This window comes from Protopterus annectens, chromosome 7.part0 (assembly GCF_019279795.1).
Source record: "Protopterus annectens isolate FY-2018-M chromosome 7.part0, PAN1.0, whole genome shotgun sequence".
Taxonomy (NCBI): Eukaryota; Metazoa; Chordata; order Ceratodontiformes; family Protopteridae; genus Protopterus; species Protopterus annectens.
The window spans coordinates 1,709,341,195-1,709,358,474 of NC_056739.1; the positions used below are offsets into that span (position 1 = coordinate 1,709,341,195).

At 36.3% G+C, this 17,280-nt stretch overlaps 1 protein-coding gene across 1 annotated transcript in view; it reads left to right on the top strand.

Annotated features, from left to right (window-relative positions):
- PECR (peroxisomal trans-2-enoyl-CoA reductase) overlaps positions 1-17,280 on the top strand; it is a 360,488-nt gene that overhangs the window by 249,637 nt on the left and 93,571 nt on the right. Inside the window, exon 7 of the mRNA XM_044078241.1 lies at positions 16,447-16,558. Coding sequence (XP_043934176.1) covers positions 16,447-16,558 — 112 coding nt within the window. The remainder of the gene's footprint in view (positions 1-16,446; positions 16,559-17,280) is intronic.

Consider the following 17,280-nt stretch of genomic DNA (forward strand, 5'->3'; position numbering starts at 1 on the left):
ACCAAATAGGAGAGGACCCAGGACCGAACCCTGTGGGACTCCACTCGTGACTGGTAGGCAGTCTGACTTGGAGTCAGCTACTTTTACACTGTGGGTTTTATCTGTGAGCCATTTTGCAACTCACCTAGTGATATAGGGGTTGATGTCTAACTTAGTGAGTTTTTCTATGATTCCTGAATGGGGAATTGTATCAAAGGCCTTGGCCAGATCAAGGTAGGCTATATGAACCACCTTACCTTCATCCACAGCTCTGATGACTGACTCAAAGAAGTCGACCAAGTTGGGCAGGCATGATCTAACCTTTACAAAACCAAATTGTGTAGGATCCAGAATTTGGAGATTCCATATATCCTTGTTTATTAGGTCCATGATGATGCATTCCATAGCTTTGCATATCAGACTCATCAGGCTAATGGGGTGATAGTTTCCAGGGTCTGTAGTCACTCCTCCTTTGTGGAGAGGGATGACTGTAGCAGTGCGCTATTCGGTAGGGACAAAGCCCGAGGTGAGGCTGTGATTGAACAGAGCACACAGGTGAGGTGCCAGTTCACTCTGTAGTTCATGTAGAACACAGCCAGGGATATTGCCAGGTCCCATAGAAGCTGTATTTTTGGCCTTGGACAGTGCTCTTTTAACCTGTGCAGCAGTAATACTGGGTGCCTGGTAATCTACTGGTATTCCAAGAAGGTGTGCTCAAAACCAGAAGCGAGAACTCGGATGGTATAATAAAATAAGTTTATTTGCACAAACGAACACCAAAAAAAACGGACAAACAAGTCAAGTTTCATAAACGCGTTCTCAATCACAGTATACTTTTTCGTCTTATTCCATAGACTTCATCAGATGACCAGTGCATACATTGATGCCAATTTATATTAATCATTTAATTAAACAACCAATACCTTACTCCATTTAACTTTTAAAAACACCCAATAGAAATTCTACCTAATTAATATTATCATTTCCTATCAAAATTAGAGCACATTTATTTCTTAAAACAATCAGTCACTTAAATAAATAAATACATATTTAAAATACATTTATTTTATATAAAATCTGTTACCAAAAATGAATTAAAAAATATATTAAAAAAGTATTATGACACATTATTAAATGGAATTTATTTATATGAATGCATTAGTATGAATATATCTAAAAAATAATAATTAGTTTTTGTCTTGGTTAATAGAATTCTTATTATGTTAAAAAACAAATATTCCTGATTAGATTGTAAGTGTTTGAAAGCATTTTAGTTTTTTGTAGTAAACTGGAGACAATTTGCTGATAAACCTGAAATTCTTGTTGATTAACGGTGATTCCTGAAGTTTTTAGGCTAACTAGATACCTTATTTGTTTGATTATCAGGCGATATTTTTTGTTTGCCTCCAGGTGTTCCATGGCAAAGTCTAAAGATTTATCTTTTATTTGATAAAAATCCCATATTGTGCATTTTTTAATAATTGGATAATTTTCTAGATTTAACATATTATTATTTAACTTGATTTCTAAAGACATGGAGCGTTTCTCCCCGGGCCTCCGCTGAAAACAGGATCTGTGGAACCTAGTCGGACTTCCTGGTCAACAAATGTTAAATAAAAATAAAAATTTCAGGGTTCTTATGTATAGGTTGTGCCATAAGTAAAAAGAAATTGTCCTGTTTTAGGAAATATTGGATAATCCTTACTGAAATAATGTCCTAAACCTAAGGATAAACTAATATATAATGCTACACTCCACTTTTCTACTTTTCCATTAAACTAACTCATAGATATTCCCACCTCAAGAATATAATCAGGGATAGCGTACAATATAATTTAAAAGATAAGGTATGATCCACTAGATAATTCAGTGATCATAAACATGGTTTCATTCAGCATAATATTTAAATACATTATATTTTAAGAGTGGCAACCATATGTGTATATAATATAATGTAATGTAAATAGTTTCATGATTGATGTAGTACAGTATTAAGAAATGTTTTTTTTTTTTTTTTTTTTTTTACCTATCTGTTATGCACCAAGTTTATTCTAATTCCATTGTTATTAAGTACGATATTTCAAGAGAATGAGACTTTGAATTGTTGTGACTTGGTCGTAATCTTGTGTTACAATACTAGTTTTTTTTTTGTGTAACTTTGACCTTAGATATTTCAGTGTTATTCTGTATACTTCATGTACTAACCTTTGGTGTATAATAAGTAGAAATTTCAGATGTTTTCTTGAAAATGAAATAAAAATCAATTTTGAAAAAAAAAACAAACAAATATTCATGTATTAAAAAAGAAAGACAGAACGGTGTATGGCTGCCCTCTAGTGTTTTTTTTATATATATTCATTTAATTTTGTAATTCAGAGTTTGGCAGATCTTAATTTTAATAAGGGCAGTATAAATATATAATCATTTAAACCAGGAGGTCTGCCTGCTTCTAACGTCACCTGCCACCATAACTCTCTGAATTCAATTTTTTCTTCCCACGGGCCACCTCTAATATTATTTTTAATTTGTTCTAAAACCATAAAGGAGAATTTTGATTTTGAACATACCTTAGAATGCCTGTACAGGGCATTAGTGTCTTTCCCCACAGTTATGTCATAGGTATGTTCATAGATTCTCCTTTTCAACATTCTTTCTGTTTTTCCTACATAAAATGATTTGTAAGACTCACAAATAACCAAATATACCACACCCCTTGATTCACAATTAAAATGTTCTGAACTATATATCCACCTATCTCTACTATTCAAATAATATTTGTCTGTATTTATAATATAAGTACATTGCGTACATCGTCCACATTTGTATGTACCAACCCTATGTTTATTGGGATTTACATTATTTTTATTTTCTAATATAGATCTAATACTCTGGGAATTCTTATATATTATTTTGTGTGGGATTTGGGACACATTCTCCAGATCCGTTAAAGCAACAAATCTCTCCCATTCTTTTAAAAATATATTCTTAATACCATTATTTAACCCATTATATTCTAAAACAAGTACCTGTTTAAAATTTCTCCATTACTCATTTTGTTACTTTTACTACTAACCTCCTCATTTTGCTCTATACATTTCAATATAGGCTTAAATCTTGTGTATCTTCCATTTCTCACTTCTTCTTTAATATCATTTATCAACTTCAGGGGGTAGCCTCTTTCTAAAAACATTCTTTCTAATAATTCACATTCTATTAAAAAGTCCTTGTCCAAGCTAGTCATTCGACTTCCCCTTACAAATTGTCCTTTAACAATATTCTTTTTACAATGTAAAGGGTGTGCGCTATTATAACGTAGGAAGGAATTGCAATATGTAGGTTTCCTGAATATTTTAGTTGCAAACTTATTCTCAATTTTATATATTTCTATATCCAAGTATTGTAGACAGGAGTCTGATATATTATAGGTAAATTTAAAAAAAATTAGTTGTATTACTAATATATGTTATAAATTCAGTAAACTTCTCCTGCCCAGCTGTCCAAAAAATAACTATATCATCCAGGAACCTACGGTATAATTTCCAACAATCTTTAAATTCAGAGTTTAAAATGTTGTTCTCTTCCCACTTAGCTAGAACTAGGTTGGCATAGGTTGGGGCACAAGCTGCTCCCATAGCCACCCCCTGAATTTGTTGATAAAATTCACCGTTAAAGTATAGAAAATTGTTTTTCAATATTATATCCATTAGCCATACACTAATTAACTTCTCATGCTGAGTTAAATGTGGGTCTTCATAGACAATTTCCTCAAACATTTCCATACCCTCCTTATATGGTATGGAAGAAAATAAGTCTCTAATATCCACCGTTATAAATAGTAAGTTTTCCTGATATAAATCTTCAGTAATTTCTTTGAGAAGATCCCAAGAATCTCTTAAAATACTTCCTCTTGCTAACCATATGTTTTTAAGTTTATTGTCCACGTATTTGGCTAAGGGGTATGTTTTACCACCATCAGCAGATACTATTGGTCTTAATGGGGGATTATTTTTATTTTTATGGATCTTGGGTATCCCAAATATAGTGGGTATTTTTGGTTTATCAACTTTTAAATATCTAAACATGTTTTGGTCTATTAATTCTTCTTGCAACATATCTGTTAAGCTTATATCTATTTTATTATAAGCTATATTAACTTCATTTTTGGAAATGCTAGAATACCTACTTTCATCCCATAAAATCATATTCATTCTACTTTCATAACTAATGCTGTCCATTATCACCACCCCTCCCCCTTTATCTGGTTTCATTACTCTAATATTTGAATTCCTTTTTATTTCATATAATAAGTCTTTCTCTTTATCACTCAAATTCACCTTAAATCTAATATTATTCTGTTTATTTCTAATTTCTTTTTCCATAATTATTTCCAGATTTTTTAATTGGGGATGTAGTGGTGGATTGTAAGTAGTTTTACATCTTAATTCTATATTATTATTAGTCATATTCTCAATGGGTTTCGTAATACTCAAATTAACTTTTCTCAAAAATAACGTTATATTTAATAAGGTTTGAGTAATGTTTCCCTTTTTGTATGGGATGAATTTCAATCCCTTGGAAAACAATAGAAAATGCTCTTTCTCTAACACTAAATTACTAAAATTATAGATAGAAAAGTTATTAAAAGTACTTTTAATACCATCTGTAAAAATTTCCCTACTATCTCTAACGTCAGAAAGGGGGTCTATTAATATCTCCCCCTCCCCCTTCTCCCCCCCTCCACTGAAAATTTGGTGGTTGTGGACCTTGTTTATTCATCAGCCTTTCTGACTTCCGAAGGGGTGGAAATTCTTCTTCATATTCATAATTGTCTTCCCCTTGTAGGTCAGCACCATCTCTCTCCTGATTATGGGGGGACATTGGGGGTTTAGGCTTACTTTCATAAGTATATTTATGGTATTTATGTGAAGGTTTCAGATAATTATTATTGGTATCATATTCTTTTATATCCCTTTCTAATTTCTAAGATTTTCTAATAACTAATTTTTCACTTTTATGATCAATATCCTTTCTAATGTTAAAATATTTCTCTCTTTCTTCGGAGATAGTAAAAATCAGATCATTTTTAATGCACTGGTCCAATTCATCTATGTCCTCTTGTATTTTCTCTTGACATCTAATATTTTCCTTGATTATTAACCTTAAAACATCTAATCCACATTTATTAAATAAATCAATAAGTTCTTTATGAAACATATAACCCATTATTATATTATTAGGGAATTTATAGACCCGAAGACCTTTTGGGACTATTTCTCTAGAAATACATTCCTTCAGATATTCATTTTCGATATCTGAGGTCCTATATTTATACATTAGTTTAGCTAAATTGTCCAATTTAGTCCGATAAGATTCGCCTGAGGTGTGTTGTTTATTCATATTGTAATTCAATTTAAACTGATATTTTGTCCATAGCCATTCATGAGTCTCTAAAAAAGATTTTACAGTACCTGGTACCTTAGCCATATCATGCGCCGTTTTTTGTCCCACTGGTGTATTCATCTCCTTTTCGGAAACTTCACCTCTTTCAGATAATTTAAAAACAGCGGGGGTAGCTGCAGCATTAAAGGTTTCCCCATAGATTTCTTCCTGGTCGCCGACGTTATTAAAAACACCCATAAGCTCTCTGGAAGTCGGGTTAGTTGCTGCTGCTCCTCTACGTTCACTCAACCCTTTGGTTCTTGGCGCCGGATGTTTAGCTAGGTTTCCGTAAATCCCCACTAAAGATTGGCTAAGTGGGGTAAGCAAATCTATCGGTTCAGTAAGTTGTCCAATTAGCTTGTGAGATTGTCCCAGTTCGTCAAACCCCTTAGATTCAGGAAGTATCTCCATTCCGGTTCCACAAATAAAACCAAAACCAAGTAAAGATGTGGAAAGGCACTAAAAAAACAATAATCCAAGAAGGTGTGCTCAAAACCAGAAGCGGAGAACTTGGATGGTATAATAAAATAAGTTAATTTGTACAAACGAAAACCAAAAAAAACGGACAAACAAGCCAAGTTTCATAAACGCCTTCTCAATCACAGTATGCATTTTCGTCTTATTCCATAGACTTCATCAGATGACCAGTGCATACATTGATACCAATTTATATTAATCATTTAATTAAACAACCAATACCTTACTCTATTTAACTTTTAAAAACACCCAATAGAAATCCTACCTAATTAATATTACCATTTCCTATCAAAATTAGAACACATTTATTTCTTAAAACAATCAGTCACTTAATAAATAAATACATATTTAAAAAAACATTTATTTTATATAAAATCTGTTACCAAAAATGAATTAAAAACTATATTAAAAAATCTACTGGTATTGTTATTGGTCCTTTGTGGGGGAGAGGGATAAAGTTGGCACTGAATCTGTCGGCCAGTATATTGGCAATATCTGTTGGCTCGGTATAAGAGGTACCATTGTGCAGTAGCTCAGAGCAAATCTGGGTATTGCCATGGAGATTCTTTATATAACTGTAGAAGGCCTTGTGGTTGTCTTTACTATCTGTTGCAATTCTGTTTTCATAGCTAGCTTTAGAGAATTTGATGAGGGTTCTCAACATTTTGTTGAGGCTGATAAGGGAGTTTTTTCAGTCTTGGGACTTCACCTTATTCCGCATCAGTTTCCTCCTTCTGTTGTAGAGTTTGTTTATGACAGGGGACCACCAGATTGGCTTCCTTTTTTTTGAGGAGAGCATCTTGGTTCTATTGGGTATGCCGAGATCCGTGCATTTGTGTACGTGTTTGTACAGTGCATTGGTGTATGATTCGGCGATCATGCAACTATTCTCCATTTGCATGGATGCCATGAAGTTATCCACCTCTGTTTTTAGAAGTGCAGAGTTAGTTTTGGTGAAGCTTTTCATGGTGGTTACCTTTGTGGGGGGTGGGAGTGGGAGGGATGTAGATTTCTAAGATGATTAGTTTGTGGTCGGATCTAACCAGGGAGGAGTTGACTATTGGTGTAGAGTAGTGGTCACCCATGTTAATAATGACCAGGTCAAGGATGTTGCTACCTCTAGTGGGGGTAAGAACAAGCTGGCCCAGGGCATTGGAATTAATGATTTCCAGAAAGCATTGGGCAAGTGTATTGGTACATGAGTAGTTTTCCCAGTTAATGGAGGGGTAGTTGAAATCGCCCAGTATGAGAGTGTTAGGTTGGACCCTAATATTCTCCAGGGTGCTTAAGAATGTGGAGTGTGAGTCTTGGGACATGGTTGGGGACCTATAGCAGGCTACGACCTGAATCACTGTGTTACCCAATGTTAGCTGCACCTGAAGTGTCTGCATTATGTTGGGCTACCAGTCTGGAGGTGTGTGCATCCTTTATGAATATAGAAACACCACCGCATTTGGAGCTTCGGTCCAAGTTCTGGGGCCGAAAGGTGTGGAATGAGTTATAGTCTGGTAGTGCAGGGGTGCTTTCTGCTGCCTTGAACCAGGTCTCTGTTGTAGCACAACTGTCGATGTTCTCCATTTTAAGGAGTGCTTTAAGTGAGTGCATTTTGAGATTTAGACTTCTAGCATTGAGCAGCATGACTCTCAGATTGCATTTGTTTGTAGCTGTTATGGTGGTAATTTGGTCATTGGAACACCGTCTAAAAAAGGCACTATAGGGGTAGCAAGAGCCTTGTCTACTATCCGGAAGCCCTGGGGTGACAGATGCAGGCCATCTCTGGCAAAGCATTGACTGATACTGGATCCCCTTAGAATGACACCAGAAACTTAGCCAATTGTTGAACTCAATCATTTTCTGCTTGTAGGATGCTGCTCAGGGCTAGGGTCATACCTGCCTGGGCTACATAATCCAAGAGCTCCTCCATGTCTCTCTTCATGTAGTCAAGGGAGTCATTTAGAAAAAAGTCAATTATGGCAGTAACTAAAGAAAGCCGTATGGAACAAAGGATCATTGTTGCTAAATAAAAACCATAATAGAGAATTGCAAAAAAGAGGAAGAATCTAGGTATGGTATGGATGGATTACAGAAAAAAACATTTGACCGCATCCAACATTCATTGATAAAGGAATGCTTACAGAAGTGTAAGATAAACTCTACATTGATCAATTACATTACATGATCATGAAACAAAGGCAAAATCACTTTGCAGTTACACCATGACAAAGGGCAGATTATTATCCCAGTTATAAAATTTCAAAGCGGGATAGTGCAGGGTGCTTCTCGGTCACAGCTGCTGTTTTCTGTTGGCCTTAACTGTTTACTTAGATTAGGCCATGTTTACAATTTGGCTCCCAGAAAACAAACTTGTTTAAAGACTCTCCTTTTTGTGGGTGACTTAAAACTGTATAGTTCGTCAGATTATTTATTTATTGACATGTGTTGACCGGGAAAGTCCACTGGGTCAGGAATCCATTTTCAGTGGAAGCCAAGGGAGAAAAGCTCCACAATTAATACAGTCAAATAAAAATATAGACACTTGACAAATTTTTTTTAAAAGTGGAAATATGCAAAAAATTAAAAAAAAAATAAAAGTAGAATACACAGACAATATAAAACTTATCAGTATGTATCAGAATTTATATAAACTTAGATAACAGTTGGTAGTACAATAGAAAGCTTGAGTTGTTTCTTTTTTGGCATTGCATGAAAAAAACATGGCAGTTCTTGCCGAACAGTTACAGCGGTAATAGAGCTGTGTTGCTGTCAGAGTAAAAGTTAGTTTGAATTATGGAACTGGGTTAGAAATAAGTAGTGAAGGTTTTATGGTGGTTTGTTTGATTTGCATTGGCATTTGAGGTTATGTAGGAAGTAAGTTTTTAATGCTACTTTATATGTCTTTATACAGTCTATTTGGGTAATATGGGAGGGTAAGGAGTTCAATTTTTAGCAATGCTGTGGGAGAACAAGCATTGCCCAGCTCTTTTGTTGAGCTTGGTTACACTTAGTAACAATTTGTTGGATGATCTTAAGGTAAGTGAAGGAATATACATTTGTAGTATTGATGAGAGTGCTGGGCAGGTATTTGGTTTATAAATTAGTTTATGGGCTAGCATTGATTGGGTATAGCAAAGACAGTTTGGGAAATCCAGCCAGGTCAGTTCAGAGATTTCTTGGCAGTGGTGTGAGCGGTTAGGCTTTCCTGAGGTGACTTTAGCATAGCTATAGTAACAAGACTGAAGTTTATTGCTGAGAGATGAGTGAAGATTAGTAAAGATGGCGCTACCATAAAGTAGAGCAGGGATGAGTAAGGTACTTGCCAGTATTGTTTTGGTGTTTTTGTCCATGTAAAGTTTATGACAGTAAAGTTTTCCAAGTTTAAAGTGTGTTTTTTTATTGCGTTGAGAATGTGTGTTTCAAAGGGGAGTTTGTCGTCAAATGTAATGCTTAGTAGTTTGGCAGATTTTAATATTTCTGTTTTAGTTCCATCTTTAGATAAGATTTTGAAGTCTATATCTGTTGGTTTTGAAGAGAATAATATAAGTTTTGTTTTTGGGGGGGTTTAGTAGTAGTTGTGAAGTAGCCATGATTCAATCTCTGTAAAAGCATTTTGAGTAACTGTGAGGAGGTCAGAGAAGTTGTTTGAAGTAGAGATTATTGTTGAATTGTCGGAGTATTGGATAATTTTACCTAGCTGAGAGACTTTGTGGGAAGAGTAATGGTAGCAGAATAGAACCCTGTGGGACTCCTATGTTGTTTGACAGATAATCAGATTGAACGTTATGCCACTTTACGGATTGTTGTCTGTTGTGTAGGTATGATGTAAACCAGTTGAGGGATTTGGGGGTGCAGCCAAGTTTTGTTAATTGGATCAGAAGGTTAGTATGTGATACTGTGTCAAAAGCCTTAGATCCAACAGGATTACTGAAGTGGGGTGACTTGCATCCAAGGCTTTGTTGACAGTATCTGTGAATGAGAGCAGGGCTGTAATAGTGCTGTGCTCTGGGCAGAAGCCATGTTGAGTGGGAGACAGATGATTATCATCAATGAGGTACTTGAGTAATTGTGTGTGTATACACTTCTCAAGGATTTTGTATAGTATAGAGATGGCACAATAGTCTGAGAGGTCGTGAGAGCTTCCTCCTTTATGTAGTGGAGTAATAGATTTTTTCCATAGATGTGGAACGTATCCTTCTGAGAGAGAGCGGTTTATAAGAATACTAACTGGATATGCAATTGCATTTGCTGCTAGTTGTAAATATTCTGGGGGAAGGTTGTTTGTGGAAAGAGAGCATGGTTTGAATTTTTTTAATAATTTACATATGAGAGATGTGGGTACTGGTTGAATGGAAAATGAGTGAGTTGCGGAAGGATTGGAATTTTTATCAGGAATGAGTGGTACATTGTCATTTTGTATGAGATTATTGGTATTCTGGGAGTATTGGTTTGGGCTTGTTTGAGTCTTTGATTAATTTTTGGATGGTAGTAATACAGTGGGCATTACAGTCATGGGAAATTTGATTAGGGGTCTTATCAGGTGCAGGAGAGGGATTCTGTAAAGTTCCAGGGTTGAGAAGGGTGGAGACTGGCTTCCAGAATTTCTTTGGATTATTTTGTAAGGTTGTTAGCCTAGAGGAGAAATAGTTTTTTTATCTTGTATTGCTAGTTTCTTGGCTCTGTTTCTTAGTTGTTTGAAATTAATTTTGTTTTGTTGTGTTCTATCTTTTTGCCAAGTTTTCCATGCATTGTCTCTATGAAGGGATGCATTGTTTGGTCAGTTTTGTTAGCCATGGGACGTGGTTCACTTTTGTTCGCAGGATATGTATGGGGGCTAAGCTATTAAGAGTATCCAAGAAGAGCTTATTAAAGTAATTAACTGCCTCATCTAAGGGAAAGTTTATAGTGGGAGCCAGTTATGGGTTTTTAGAATTCTTGAGAATTTATTTTGGTCAAAGTGGGTGAGATTTCTGGATGTTCTATAGGAGTGTGTATTGACTGTATGAGGGTGAGGCCTGTGGGTGTATGCTGGGAGGTGGCCACTTAGTATGTTGGGTAGGGTGGCAGAGTTTGAGTAATTGTGGGGGAGAGTAACTAATATCCAAATCTAAGATATATTCTTGTCTTGTAGATAGGCCATGGGTGGGAGTTTCGATAAGCTGAGTAAAGCGTGTAAATTTATGCTGTTGGCTGGGGAGTTGGCAGTAAGATTTTGCCAATTAATATTTGTACCTCCTAGGATTATAGTTTCATTTGATATATTTAGGTTTATCCATGGTTGAAATCCCTCTAAAATGGAAATGTTCTGGCCTTGGGGGATATAGACTTATGCGATAGTTAGGTTTTTATTGTTTCTTTGAAGAGCTGTTAGGAGAAATTCTATGTTTTGAATGGTAGGGACTGGTTTGGGGTATGAAGTGAGATTTAGGGAGTTTTGATGTATTAATGCAACACCACCGCCCTTTCTGTTGAGCCTATCAGAACAAATTATGTTGTAGCCTGGGGGAAGATTTTCAGTATTTGAAATATGTGGCTTTAGCCATGTTTCAGTTACTTTGAAAATATGTGGAGTGTGGGTAGTTAGCCAGGTATGAAATTCAGAAATTTTATTACATATGCTACAAATGTTTATTGTTGTAAAGTGTAATTGGAGTTATTTTGGATTTGCGTTAGATTTTTGGGGTTGGTTTGGGCAGGGGTTGGGGTGGATGTCCCCCCATTTAGTAAGTGAGAAGAGAAGGTGAATTATAGTATGGGCATGCTTGTTCTTAGAGAGGGGTATGGGGTGTTGTGAGAGGCAGAGTTTGTTTGGATTTGATATAGAGAGGTTTTATTTGGGTGAGAGTAGTGGTATGCGTTGAGAGTAAAGAAGGAGAGATGTCAGAGTAACTATTATTATCTGTTACTGGTAGGGTGTGAGTGCTGGGTGACTGTGGAGGTGGGCTTAAGGTGGTGTATATAGATGTGGTATGGAATAGTAGGCCTAGAAGAGTGGTGCAGGTGAGAATAAATAAAAGGAATTGTATGTGTTGCAGTGTATTAGTGATACAAGCAATCTTAAGGAAGATAAGTGTGAGTATGTGGGAGGAGTTTGTAGGGGGTTTGTTTTTGAGTTAATGGGAGGGTGTTGAGGTAATGAATGGGAGGTGTTGGGGAAGTATAAATCTAATGAAAGAGGGGTAGGGTGGGAATGGGGGTAGGATATGGGAGCGGAGTGAGCCTGGAGCGAAGTGGAGGGTGAACGGAGCGGGTTGCACCTGACCTCAGAAGCCCTAATAGTCCAAGAATGCAGCAAAAAAGCTATGTACACACAGATAGGAAGAAGAGCAAAGAAAAAGCACCTAGACAGATGGTATGTGTTTTATTGTGGTGAAGAAGGCAAGTGTGTAATTTTAAGTATGGTAGAAGTTGGGAAGAAAGAAATAAACTATACTCAAGAAGGCAAGTGTATAATATTAAATATGACAGCAGGTGGGAGAAAAAATGGTATATGCAAGAACACTACTGGGGATTCCTATGACGCAAGGGCAGAAAAGCGAAGTCAAAAAATGGTGCCTTGCTACGTCAGGGTTTTTGATTCCTCTGTAATTAAGCAGGAGTGGGAGGGAGGCATGCAAGTTCAAGGTGGGGGATAGACACAAAGTAATACAAGGTTGTGAGTCAGAAAAACTGGATCAGGACAACTTATAAGAAAACAATCAGGAAAACCAAGCTCAGTCAATTCCAGGTCAGTGTAGTGCAGTATCTTCCTAATAACTACAAATCTTGTGCTACTAATCTAATACAGTGTGGTGAAAAGGACCACGACTTCTATAGAGAAAAACAATTGAAGTTTGGGCTGTGCAGGTATATAGGTAAACCTTTTCCGAGAGAAAGAAAGTAGTTTTAAGTAATTGACCTAGAAGTACAATAGGAAAAGAAAAAAAATGGGGGGGGACCATTAGTGTGCACGCTTACAGTAAAAGGCTGTAGCAAACTTGTCTTCAGTTTAGAGGACAGATTAAATACAACTCTAACATACACTAGTTTAGCTGAAAGCACTTTACTGTTCCACCGACGCAGGGTCTCACAGTGCAGGGCAACAAGACAGCTTTGGGTTGATTGTCGGTTGGCCAAGACTCAGGATGTAACATTTGCTGAGGGGGACTGGAAATAAAAAGGAAAAGGAGGTAAATATTAAGTCTGAAGTTGTAAAACACTCTGATTACCAAATAACTAAGATAGAGGATGCAGGGGAAGAGCAGCATACTTTGTAAGAAACCGCACAATTCTATGCTCAACACAAAATGCAAGGAATGCAGAGGAAAAAAAGGTAACTGCAGTTGATACCAAGCTATTAATAACATACACTACACTATTGTGTATCGTTATAAAGGTTATGAAGAGAAAACAGTAACTAATAAGATGGTACACACAATTTAGAATTCTCCAACTAAAAGAAATAACAGTGATATTATGCAGAAACACAGAGTCACTTGTATCCCTCGGAGGTTACAGCAAGTTCTACTCTAATTGCCAAACAGGTTACTGATCTAAAAGTATACATAGCAGGTGACAATATGCACATTAGTGAATAAAGCAACATTTTACCAGTTATTTAAAGCTACATTATGCTATGAATATAATTCTGTACTGGCATAACAAAAGCACTCATGTGCAGGGCAAATAGAGTAAAGCAAAAAAAACAAAAAACACTTTCGAAATACAACTCCAGAAAACAAGTGACCAAATAGAGCTGTTACCAACTAAAAATATGTATGACAAGAAAAATATACTGTGTGTGAAACTTCACAAAAATAGCAGTAAGAATTGCAAACAAAAACTACACCAGGTAGTACTTGCACGCACACTACTGCGGATTCCTATGAAGCAAGGGCAGAAAAGCGAAGTCAAAAGATGGTGCCTTGCTACATCAGATTTTTTGATTCCTCTGTAATTAAGCAGGAGTGGGAGGGAGGCGTGCAGGTTCACGGTGGTGGAGGGGGGTAGACACAAAGTAATACAAAGCCATGAGCCAGAAAAACTGGACCAGGCCAGCTTCTAAGAAAATAGCCAGGAAAACCAAGCTCAAGTCAATTTCAGGTCAGTGTAGTGCAGTATCTTCCTAATAACTACAAATCTTGTGCTACTAATCTAGTACAGTGTGGTGAAAAGGGCCGCCACTTCTGTAGGGAAAAACAGTTGAAGTATGGGCTGCAGGTACATAGGTAAACCTTTTCCATAGTTTTAAGTAGTTGACCTAGGAGTACAATAGGAAGAGAAAAAATTGTGTGTGTGTGGGGGGGGGGGAGTAGTGTGCACGCTTGCAGTAAAAGGCTATAGCAAAAAGTCTTCAGTTTAGAGGACAGATTAAATATAACTCTAATATAAACTAGTGTAGCTGAAAGCACTTTAGTGTTCAACCAACGCAGGGTCTCACATTGCAGGGCAACCAGACAGCCTTTGGTTTATTGGAAGTTGGCCAAGACACAGAATAAAACTTAAGGAGTTGAAAGCAGAACTGCAAGTGGTTAAAACTTTTTCAGATTATGTACAAATGTCATTTGGTGTTGATAAATATGCAAAAGCAACATTTAAAACAGGAAAGCTGCAGCATCAAGAAAATAATCAATCTGGGACAGAAATGTGATATAAAGGAACTTGAGCAGGAGGGATTATATAAATGCTAGGGAATGGATGAGGGGTAGGCGATAAAACATGAACAAAGGCAAATAAAATTCAGGAAGGAACACTTCAGGAGACAAAAACTAATACTGAAAATTGCCTTGACATCAAGGAGTAAAGTCCAATATATAAACCAATTTACACTTCCTGTTCTGACAGTTTGGGGATGATTAACTGTCCCCAAACAGTTTTGGTTCAGTTGGTCAGGAAAATAAGAAAATGCTTATTGCTTATCAAATGATATATAAAAATCAGTGTAGACCAAGATTATATATTCCTCATTGTGAGGGAGGTATGGCCTTCTCGAACTTGACTCCTTGTATAGCTCTGCAGTTGTGGAACTGTATACATACCTGCTTACTTCACCAGATCCAAACATAGTGAAAGTTTTAAAACATGAGGAGAAGTCTTAAGGTGACTTTCCTGCTTAGTTTAGAAAAAGTATTTTGGTATCAAGTGGGGATGAAAATCAAGCTAGAAGTAGACAAAAATCAGACAGCAACTGAATTTACCAAAAAACAAACAGAATATATGAGAAGGAAAGAAATGTGGGAAAAAATATATTTTGGCAAGTACAGAGATCTCGTGAAAACGTCATGTCAATCGATTTGACACTGGAATGGTTAAGGAGAGATGAATTGAAAGCAAAAGATGAAAGGTTAATGGTAGCACAGAATAGTAGACTACATACATGCAGGTTTAGAAAGACCATTGAACATGCAGGAGAAATGGACAAATGCAGGTTCTATAAAAATAAAAAAAATGGAACCAGACTCGTATTTTATTGCTGGGTATGATACCCTCATTGCAGTGAGCCTGTATACCGAAAGGCACAATAATGTGTCAAGACTATTGCCTTTGGGGGATCGTGCAAACCCTATAGTATTGAAGTAGTTGAGAAACATTGGAAACATAAACCACAAAGTATTGTAGAGAATGTTGAAGTTTATATCACTTGTGATCACACATTACCAACAGTTCAAAATAGATATAAGAAAACAGATATAGTAGTCCAGGAGAAAAAGACACAAGTTGAACTGATCACCGAAATTGTTACACCCAGTGATTACAGTGCCATACTAAAAGAGAGTTAAAAATACCAGTGTTTGCAGGCAGAAACAAGAGCGATGTGGAAGATACCCAGACAGTTCTAATAGTAGCAGGACCAATGGATCTAATAAAAAAGTGTCTACGGTCGTATTTAGATATGTTACGGATACATATAAGTCCTTATGAACTGCAGAAGGAGTCCGCTGTGGGCACATTTCTGGTGCAGTGAAGTGCACTTTTGTCCAGCATCAAAGATTGAAACAATACTAATTTCATAAACTTTTATCATACCCTGACTTAGGAATATGGTCCATTCCCGTTCTGGTAATAGAAACCTAGAAAACTTGGAGAAATTGAACAGATCATACAGAGATGGCGGTGGCAAAAGTGTTTTTTTTTTTTTCTTTTTTAGAGGATGATCTTGAATAAATGTATTGCATTGTTTCTCTCCTGTCCCCCTTTTTTAATATTTTATCAACTGTCATATTTATTTTTACCATTTAGCTATGTTATGTTTCCTGTACACATTACATTTTTATACTAGAAAATCGAATAATTCAGTCAGTCATGAAGCAGTTTTTAAACAAGGCTGCCAAATGAAAAATCACTCTGTGTGAAAGTTAAATAATAATAACAATGTGTACAAGAAAATAAAGTTGTGTAATGAGTTTCTTATTTTTCTTCAGAAAATGTACTGCAATTGTGCAATGAGTTTCTTATTGTTTAGTAGATGTGCTGTAAATTTGTATTTCATTTTTGAAGTGAGTTTTTTATTTTTTATTTAATAGATGTCTGCTAACAAGTGTGTGTCTGATTGTCCTGGTTTGTTTTTGTCCTAATCAGGTGTCATCTGTAGTTTGTTTCCTGCTGTCTCCTGCTGCCAGTTTTATATCTGGAGAGACAGTGAAGATTGATGCAGGACAAAGCTTGTACAGTTCCACTTGGGAAATACCTGGTAAGTCATTTCTCACTAATCTGTGTATGACAAAGGTCTTTTTTGAGTTTCAACAGAGTTCTCCAGCATGTAGCTACAGAGGCCTACTGCATGTAACTATGGGAAAGTCATAAATTAATAGGTGATTACTATGTTAACAACCCTAAAAAAACTTTTTTTAAGCTTAGCCCTGCTTCTCCATTATGTTCAACAGGGTTTAATACCATATAATTTTATTGGGGGTATATATAGTTTGACCATGTAACTTCAGCATAAGTGATCATGCATTTACAGGCTCACTCTTTCTAATAAAGACATGGATGACATACCAATGCTAAATTTTCAACTCCCCATCCACTGGTCTAATTTATATTTGAACAAGGGCAGGGAATAACTGAGCTTCACATGGATAGGAAGACTGTTCCAGAGATGGGGTAATTTTGAGACCTATACCAATCCCTTCAGCGTGTCTTATTTATGTTACAGATGAGATTTAGATCCCTGGATTGGGAAATTCTGATGCTGTTTGTTTTGCAGATGTGCAGTAGATCCATCGGAGATGGATCAGAGGATGCATTATAGGCTAGTCAAAGATCGCCTGTCAGCAGTCTGTAGGAGACCAAGTATAGGAATAGGACTTTGAGGCAGTCCACGCAGGACATGTTTTCTACACCATGTATTCTTTTTGCGAGTAATGTTTGTGGATGCTCCAGTTGTTACATATGCCTGGTAAGGTAAATACT